Source organism: Rhodnius prolixus, unplaced genomic scaffold, assembly GCF_049639745.1.
Source record: "Rhodnius prolixus isolate KJV_2025 unplaced genomic scaffold, Rpr scaffold_1, whole genome shotgun sequence".
Lineage (NCBI taxonomy): Eukaryota > Metazoa > Arthropoda > Insecta > Hemiptera > Reduviidae > Rhodnius > Rhodnius prolixus.
Genome location: NW_027411581.1, coordinates 18741552 through 18751841, shown reverse-complemented (window position 1 = coordinate 18751841; position 10290 = coordinate 18741552). Strand labels below are relative to the sequence as shown.

Genomic DNA, 10290 nt, shown 5'->3' with positions numbered 1-10290 from the left:
GGAACGTAAGCTCAGAGATTTCTCCCTTAGTGTGAAACCTTCGCATTTAGCGTCGATTACACTACCACTAATGGTACAACTAGCTAATCCTTCCCCAGATAATAAATTTTATATATTGTGCGGGCAGCTATTAGCAAAGTTATCATACTGACCGTTAAAGAAAGTCCAGTTTCCTACCGCATTAAATTTAACCATCACCGGCTCTGGAGGCGGCACTTGAATTACCCGGACTTGAAATCATTTCTACCTTCTGTTTTAACAAAAGCATATTTAACCATATCGTTTTGTTTCTTCCTGAGTTTATATAATTATAAACCGCTGCCACCATGTTTATTTATATTGTACAACAATATACATTTGTTTACCGTCTATTTATAGTTCATATCTCCTTAACGCCAAAAGGTACACAAATCAGCGAGTACCTAATATTTCATTCAAGCTTAGTTGATATAATTTAAGTAATTTTGCTGCATTAACTTTTCCTTCACATTTTTTAGAATTTATTAGATGTTACAGACCCTTATGCTGGCCAGTTCGTTCATAATATTATTTGGTTATAATTATGATAAAATGTATAGTATATCTTCGTTTTTAAACAGGTACTTTATTTTAACTCTATTCCAAATTATTCTTCTGATTTATCTTTAATATGCCCTTTATTCTGAAGTTGTCACATCTTATACATGCATGTTAAAGTAGAAAAAGACAAAGTTAGAGTCGGCTACTGTTTAAATTTGAATCACGGAGGATTTAAAACAATATTTCAGACTTGAATTCGTCTTACCGAAATATTCGTGAGCACAAATAACACACAGTTAATAACAAGTAGATTATTCAACAACAATTATTCATTTCTCAATTGTAATTTAATTTTACTTACAGTAAAATACTGGAATAATTAGCTGTCCTAAAAGTATGCAATACTTATTTATTTTATATTACATAACATATATATAACATTGTGAGAAGAACAGCTACATTGAGAGTGTGATTGAAGAAAACTATATTATTTGCGATAAAGCCAGATAATTATTACCTATTATTATAAACGTTTGACTACTACATAAAGTAACAATTACTTTAATCGAAGAATAAACTTAAACAGACGATTTTTATTAAAAATAAAATAATCGAAATCATTGATGTATGTTGGTGTAAGCATTTTTTTAAAAAAGTTTTTAAATTTTGCAGCCTCGTAATTTTTTTTATTTTTTATAACGTTTTCTTTTTAACCTGTAATTAATAGTTTGATTATTATAGATTAATAGATATTATAGTCAATCTACAGTGCTACTTGAACAAATTTTTTGTAGATGAAAATGGCCAGCATAAGGGTCTGTGACATCTAATAAATTCTAAAAAATGTGAAGGAAAAGTTAATGCAGCAAAATTACTTAAATTATATCAACTAAGCTTGAATGAAATGTTGGGTACTTGCTGATTTGTGTACCTTTTGGCGTTTAATCAACCCTTATACTTAACTTTTTAAACTGTAAGTTTTTGTTAAGGAGATTTTTGTACCTTTTGGATAGATTTTCATTTTTGTCTATTTTGCTAAGTTACATATCTGCTTTACTGTTTTTTTTAAATTTGGAATAAGCAATTCTATCATTATAACCTGATAAGGTGTTAAGTAGGAACCGTAACTACCACTGGAGAGATCTTTTTAAAGAATGATTATAGTTGCGGTCCCCAAACCATCCTCAATAACAATTTTTTTGAGAAAGCCTTTTTATATAAAATAGGAAGGTATTTGTACGTTAAAAGCAAATTTAAACTGTGATTTCAGACCTTCCTTTTAAGAGGAGTAAGAAAAATAAACGGGCGATTACAGTACTTCTCCCTAAAAGGCAAAGAGGCAAAGATTTTGAATCGAACGACAATTCATTAATGTAAATAGGTTCACCCATTGATAATTTTAACGATTTCAGTACTTCCTCTTAGTAGGTGTAAGAGCATGATGGCACTTCACAGCCATGTAGAGGAGCTTTAATCACTTCTTCGTGCTAAATTTTATCAAAATCGGACAAAGCGTTATAGAAATATTGGTAATAATAGTTTTAGAAACGGCCTTACTTGGGTGGGGCAAACTCCCCTCCATATGAGGCGTAGCGACGAGACTTTTAAAGTGCAAATCTGTACAAAATTTCGATTCGAATGACACTTCATTCATGAAAATCAGTTCACTTGTCGATAATTTGAAACGATTGCTATACTTCCCCTTAACTAGTGTAAGAGCAGATCGCCGCTTTAATGTTACGTAGGGGAGCCCTAACTCTATCATCCTACCAAATTTTATCAAAATCGGGCTAAGATTTACAGAGTAATTATAATTAGTAATAATAATTTTGAAGGGGGCCTTACATAAAGGGGGCTAACTCCTCTCTAATTCGGTGTACAGCGTCGAGACCCCCAAAAGGCACATCTACATAAAATTCCGAATCGAATGTCACCTCATTCATGAAAATCGGTTCTCGCGTTTGGGCGCTACGTAGTTTACAAAAAAGGTAACAACAAGAAGAAGAAGAAGAAGAAGAAGAAGAAGAAGAAGAATTTCTGAAAATGCCGTTTTTGCTCATTTTCGGCAACTTTTTTCTCGAAATCTATTTGGTCTGGGGGGTTGCAAAAAAATTACAGTTATAAAGGAGGGTTTGCCCTATATTTTAAAGAAAATTTGGGAATTTTATCTTTTATAGAAAAAGAGAAAAAAATTGTCAAAGTTGGGTGTTTTTTAACGTTACGCTTTTTCGTGCACTTTTTGACGATCAATCCTTATACAACTGTCCTACCGGACAGTTTTAATCAGTGAAGCCTGAGTTAAACTTGTAAATAATTAGACAAAATATTATGTCATGTTCATTTTATACGCAAACTTACCACTTTTGTTTACTTTTTTTTTTTTAAATACAAATAATGTTTCTATAAAAGAAGTATTTAAAGCAAGTACATAGTCTTGAAGAGGGTCGATATTACGTACAGTCACTAACAAAGAAAGGTAAGAACTAGTTTGTATTCCTTGGTAATATCATTTCAGAATAACACAGATAATTTAATTAAACATTTGGTAAACATTCTTTTCAAAAAAAACAGAGATATTGGTAGAAAGAGTACTACTAGTGTTGATCGAAGGATTTATTAATTTTTATTTTTACTTACCTTGTCTCGTTTAAAATACTGGCGTCATTCTGCTTCTTGATACACTGTAAGAGGTCGCTGACTGATTCTACACCTACTCATTTCACAACATAACTGACTTGTTCTTGTGAACACTTAATTTTAATATTATCAAAGAGCATTGCTCTTTTTATTAAATCATTATTTACCTAGACTCTGTTTGATCTTTATAAATATTTTTATAACTTTATTATAAGAAACAGTATTGTAAAACTTAGTCCTTTGTAAAGAATAATTTTATCATACAGAGTTTAATGTAAAATAAGAGCAGTATCGAAAAATAAAAGTTCTTGCTAAATTCATAAAACGTTCAAGACGCAGTGTATCAAGTCTAAGCTGAAGCCAATGGACATTTCTAAAAAAAACTTTCCGAAACCATAATCAAGACCGTCATTTTTTTAAATCACTTAAAAGTTATTATAACGAAGCCTCATCAATTTGGTAAGAACAAATCCTGCCGAAACAATTAAAACAAAGTCCCGTTTCGGAGTTAAAAGTTAGAGCACACTCAAAATCAGATATCGCCATAAACGGCTTTACATCTACAGGATTGTTGTCATGTAATAGACATGTCTTTCGGGATGAATACTGAGGACTCATTGTCTAAACGAACTCCTGAAGAGAATATTTAAACTGAAGAAACTGAAAGTCTGTCAGCCGACTCACTTCCATCGACTCTAGGAGAGCACCTACACAAGTCGTGACAAATACAGGAAATTGATATACTTGTCGATATTATTGTCTCAAATTCAGTCTCCAACTTATCACGTCAGACTTCGAGAGAAATCAAGGCAAATTAAAATTTGCTGTCTCCAGTTCCACGTTCAAATATATTTATTTAAAAATAAACGATATATTTATTTAATTCTATCTTGAGGTACGACTTAAGCAGTAGGTGGTACAATTATGGTATTGCTTTCCTCAGTCGTACTAATTTCAATGTTTTTAATTTTAGAATTTTAAGGAAAAAGTGCGCAGACTATTTAATTTTTTGCAATAAATAAGAGCAAGGTTTACTAAGGTTTCCAATGATACCCTCAAGAATGTGTTTACTGATATATTCTGTGATTTCTGAGAACGTTTTTTTAAGGGTACGACTTGAACAACCTTAACCTACGTGCTACTTTGAATTCACCGTTTCTTTAAACATAGTCAAAGCTCCTTTGTGATTTCAGACTTGCCTATTCCCTCCCTAAGGAGGTTTCCTTGAGAATGATTCGAAAAAAGAGAGACTTCGTGACAGAAAGTCCTAACGATTCTATTCCATTCATTGTGTGCGAACGAATTGTTCTTTTTCGGGATTATTGTTCCTAGGCAAGGCTAAATGAGTCAAGATCAACTCAACTTGAAGAACCTTCTTATTAAAAACGACGAACTGCATGTTGATGGATTACGAACAAAACAAACATCTTCTTAGGAATATTTTGTGTTATCACATATCTTAATTTCATGCTTTTACCTGTTCCAATCACTAGAGTCTTATTTATTTACCGGGCACGGGTACTTGGTACCATCCCTTGAATGTTAAATGAAAACTCCACTCTTTTCAAACATGCAGGCCATTTCCTCCTCTTCCTGACACCAGTCTGCATAGAGGGTTTATTTTAATCAACACTACCAATGAAGAAAAAAAGTTTATTGTGACGATCCCGGGTATTTCTGTTGGAAAACGTTTTGCAGAGTCCAGGGTTTCTAACCAGTCGTTTCTTTGTATTGTTTCATCAGGTTTACTGGTGTCAGTGGCCCAACAAAGCAAACCATCAATTGCTGTATAATCAGACCAGGTATAAGAATCGTTTCCTCTCTTACTGTCAGCATTTTTACAGGGACTGGTCGCCCTGAAGGCGACACTCTGAAGAGAGGATATTCTGAAAAATAGCGTGTTCTAAGAAGGCATAAGGATATTAGCCAGTCATGGAGGTACGTTACCTAGCACAGACTGGTGGCATAAACTGTTTTAATCGAAGGTGCAGAGTCACCATAATGTTTATCAAGCTTCTCTTTAGTCTCCTGAGGCGTTTTGCCTTTCATAAAGTAGTGTTTAATCAACACACGAAATTCTTTTTCGTCCATTTTTTGAAAATCACTCGACTTCCTCGATTCAAACGAATGCCAAACACAAAGAAATAGACCGATCTGGCTGAAACTTGGTGTGTGTTCTTCCAAGAGATGCTACTAACTAAACATAACCTCGTTACGCGCCAGTAGTGCTATCTCTCTGACTTTGCACGGACTTTTCAAACGACCCTCGTACCTTATCGTGAGTCCATCAAAAGCACGCACTTGTAGGTGAAACTCAACGATGGCAAACTGTTTCCCGCCCTGGCAAATGTAAAAAAGATCTCACGTTTATTTATTCGATGCTTTGGAAAATCACAAATTATTCTTTTCTTTTCTGTTATTTCGTTTTCTTTTATATTTGAAACAACGACCTTAAATTAGGCATTAACGTATAGAGACTCAGTAGTTTTTTTTTATTTTCTAAAGGATGGGCGTTGAGCAATGGTTATTTCATTTCTAGAATCCTTATTTCTGAATTCTAGCACATCCCTTCAAAAGTAGGTGTATTACTATGCAATTTTATTATGCCTTAAAAATATGAATATTTTGAAATATCTGTTATTACGATATGTTCTTGAATACATTCCTTTGCAAATCTAAAATTTCGAAGTGGCATTCCATTGCTCTCTTAGACTAGATTGGCAAGCAATTTACAAAATTCGTCCAGATGTTTTGCAAAAGTCTATTATTCTTTATTTTTATTTTATTTTATTTTTTTGGTTATTATAAAATAACAGAGTGTCATGTTAGAGAATGTGTTGTCAAAAATGTTTAAAAATTTAAAAAGACTACCTTGTCTGTTAAACATTTTGTTTACTATATTATTAAAATAGTTCCTTTTTGTTATATTTCTGACATTAATTATAGTAAATTTTGTTTTTGTTTGAAAACTTTTCATACTTATTGCGATGGCAGATTTAAAAGATAATTTATTCATTTTACAAATTAAATATGCAAAGGTTTATAAATGTATACAAACGTTGTTTGTGGAATGGGTAGTATCGTATGTAACTCACAAAGAATACGTCCAAATTATTGCTGATTCATATTTTAATTTCTGTTCACTTAGACAATGTAATTAGAGATTATTTCCTAAATATTAACTGTTTCACTTTATTAATTTATTTTGTGTGGTGGTAATAATATTATTTTCACGAGATTAAACATTGACATGAAAACGGATAATACAGTATTAAATAAGCTCAGTTTTATATAACTTAAAGAAAAAATAACTGATCAATATCGTACGTAGGAAGACCTATTGTAATGGAATGGCTCACTTGTCACACGAGGACGGTTTAATGTCACCAGGTTTGACACTTCTCTTTTGACAATGCAGAACGCTATTGTATATTGTCCTGACTGATTGTATACTTTAATCCATTGTTACATTAGCTTCACCAGTTTTTCTTATTTCATTCATATTTTTTTGTTTTTAGCTTTCCTTTCAGCACAATCTTTTGTGAATGAGTGTTTTCCAGTATGGCTGTTTTATTTCGTAATTGAAATGATTCAATATTTATTATTGTACATTTACTTTTTGATTAAAGATTTGGCATTTTTGTATTTTAAAAAGTCAAGGTATGGAGGCATCAAAGATAGAGAAAAAGTTAATAATTGATAGGGGAAAATGTCCACTATCCTGACATCCTGAATTAATAAGTAAATAACTTTTTTAACTAAATTTTAGTTTATATTGTTCAGCAAAATTTAAATGCAAATACCCTTAGATTTTCTCTTCCTAAAAGTTTCTTATAGCTCACTGTCCGGTGATGGACAGTGTTGTATGTAACGAGAGAACACTGTCCGGAGACCAAAAGCTCCGGGCGCCAATAACATCAGATGTTGACGCGCCTTAAATTCAACAAAAATACAAAAATTACTATTAAATAATTAATTTTGTGCTTATTTAGTATTCTTAAATTCTAATCTTTTACAATTTAACCAATATAATTTCTGTGTGTCACCTTATATTTATTTTATAACTTACAATGAGTTGCACAGGCCCAACTGAAGGCAGAACTCGTTGAAAACACAATACTGGAGCTAGTTCTTAATAATTTTGATAGATAACTCGAGAAAGAAGTAAATGATGCTTGTTCTTCATTAGATGCCTTATTTATAATCAATACAAGATTGCTACAATTAAGACGATACATATTTCTTTCTTTCTATCATTTATTTAAAGAAATATGCTGGTTTCCCTAATCTTTTAATTTCGCTCAATGTTGCTTTCACAAGCGGCCATACTGGTTGGTTTTGATTTTGCTGAAAAAAATGTGAATGCATCAGTATACTGTTTGAAAAATGGAAAGCGTTTACTGCAATCGTCAAATTTTAAATTGATTATAATGAAAATTTTATCTAAAAACTCAATCTGAATATTTCGTAATGATTTTAGTTTATGACTAAGAGTAGATAGTCTGTCTAGTAGTCAATTTAGAAAGATCACTTAATCGCATTCGTGAAGAATTTTGTCTCGTATTAAGATTTCCTAATTCTTGCCTCTACGTATTTGGTCATTCTGCACTCTTGAGTTCCTCCAGTTTGGTTTGAATTATTTGATCGCTGTCTGGAGTAGATTTTGTTTGGAAATTGATAACAATTAATGTCGTTTGAGTTGTGTATTTTGCACTCTCAGTTCAATATATTCGGAACCACCTTCAGCAAAAAGCATTACCGAACATTACAGGAGTAGATGGCCATCGGAGAGACTGAAAAAATGTGTTTTGAGCGCTTACATCTAATTGCTAGCTGAGTTCAAATAAGCTCTTTGGAAACAAAAAAATATTTATTAATATTGAGGTAAATTTCTAATTTATTTCTCACTTTTATCGTTTACTGCCTTCTTCATCAGCCTAATGTGTGTGTTAGTCCACACTAAGCCTTTTACGAAATTGGAATTCATGATTTTGTTTATGAAATATTTTGTTTGTGAAATATTTCAGAGAAACTTAAAAAAATAATAAGAAAAGATGGCATAATTTCGATTGAAATTAATTAAAAATATTAGTTATCCTCTTCCCTTATGTATGAAAATTCATTATTATTATTTTTGCATAATTTAAGTCAAGATGTTCAAACTGCTGATAAAAAAAAAAGCAACCTCTATGTAGTTGAATAAAATGCAATCAGCCTTATGACCTAGGGCGCTAAACCTCTCTTAAATTTGTTTTGAACACTCGAGGTTATTTAAAGCGAGCAATTATCTTTTTTATGGACTGGACAATTACTTGTATATCTATCTGCCTTTTTTAAAGTGAAATTTGAGTTAATAAATAAGAATATTTATTACTTGAATGGATAAGACGAATTGGAATTGTTTTAATTACATACATGATGGTTTTGCTATCAACCATATCTTGCTAAATTATATTTATGAATATGGAGGAGGTGTCTTAAATTTAAACAAACTTCTTTTATACCGACTTTTAATTGGTTTCTCTAATTTGTTACCTTTTGAACTACAAACGTTAACAAACTAGAGAAACCAATTTTTCCCTGAATGCAATGAATTTTTCTAAATGTAGTGAAAAAGAAGTTTTCATAATTTATTAATAACCACTCATCAATATTAAAAAAAAAAGAATTTTTTGCTTCATATTTTGAATGTTTTTCTTCACTCATCTTACAAACCTGCCTTCCCAAAAATGCTTTGTCTGGTCTAAGACAGAGTTACGACCATGGAACAAGTAGTCCTAATCATAAATACAATTAATAGCCGGAAACGTTTTATTAAAAACAGCGAATTTCAAAATATTCGTTGCAAATCCAAGAATGCAATCAGAGCATATGACAAGTAGCTTAGCGCACTGATTCCTAGTGTTAACCCCATTTTGGGCAAATCTTGATCACTTTATAGCTGTAGTTCCACTTCTGTGATACTACTGATAACAATATTTTAAAGAATAAAATTCTATAAAGCATTTTAAAAGTTTAAAGACAACAGAGGTCAGATCAGATCATGAATACATTCTCTTTTACATCAAAATGTAGCCAATAATAAAGTAGTAAAAAAATTAAATAGCTTAATATAAGGGAACACTGAATTATATTAATTCAATTTTATTGGTGAATGTAACTTAAATGAAAAGATATTTCAGTTTGCAACCTACAATAGATAACCTTAATGTGGCATTGAGCTCAGCATTATCCAGTCTTATTCAACTCTGAGATATGAAAGCAATTTGTTTGTTAATAGAGTCAGTAAAAACTCGCATTTTATTGCAGTTGTATAAGAAAATGAAGTAGTAAAAATAATGCATAAAGAGAATAAGTGCATACCCATCTGCGGCGGTAATAGCTGGCCAACTCTATTTGCATTTCTAAAGGCAATGCACCTTTATCGTCCCCTAAATATTTATTATGTACCCCTAGGCAACTACATTCGGGCTTGCCAACCTCATTAGGCATTCTTTTACCAAAATTTTTCTGTTGAATCAACTCTTTTTTACACATTTTCCCACCCAGTCGTTTATATTTGGTTTCACCTAAAACTATAATAAAGCTTACAGATTAGTTAGAAAATATGTAAATTATTAAATTGAATTTGTAATTTGCGCACCTCCATACTCGCATGAATTGTGAGGTATGTTTAATGAATAGAACATACCTTTTTCCGTGGACATGTAAATAAGGCGTTTTATTTTGAATAAATATTAAAATCAATCATATGTTTTAATAATGAATATGCTTATATTTTCTTCAACACCATATGCAATTTAAATATTTATTACGTACAAAGTATTTTTGTATCATATTTGAAACATTTTTCTGCAAAAATTCGATTAGATGTGGTTGGACATCTCTATAAAGTACCATTTCAGTGAAAGAAATAACCACACAGTAATCGCCTTCCCGAATGATCTACTTTTTCAGACTATATTTTGTTTTTACTTTTTCAAAAATGGTTAAAATATTTTGATTTAACTTTTATGTATACTCTGCAAACATGCAGATCACTTTAATTTAATACCTTTTTCTAGCGAGCTTCATTCAAACGAGGTTCTCAGAAAGAGCAAGTTAAGCTGTCTATCTTTAAAATACCGATTCAGT

General features: G+C 31.5%; 1 protein-coding gene across 2 annotated transcripts; it reads right to left on the bottom strand.

Moving 5' to 3' along the window:
• Nucleotides 1–7174: 7174 nt before the first annotated feature.
• Nucleotides 7175–9954, bottom strand: LOC141451347 (uncharacterized). 2 transcript variants are annotated; one of them, XM_074122661.1, is made up of 3 exons: nt 9848–9954; nt 9520–9731; nt 7175–7503 (listed from the first exon to the last, which is right to left on the bottom strand). In XM_074122661.1, exons 1-3 carry the CDS (start codon nt 9861–9863, stop codon nt 7414–7416), a joined length of 318 nt encoding a protein of 105 aa, XP_073978762.1. In that variant the 5' UTR covers nt 9864–9954; the 3' UTR covers nt 7175–7413. The 2 variants fall into 2 exon arrangements, with proteins under 2 accessions (XP_073978762.1, XP_073978757.1); XM_074122656.1 differs by having other exon boundaries at nt 9800–9932.
• Between the last annotated feature and the right edge of the window lie 336 nt (nt 9955–10290).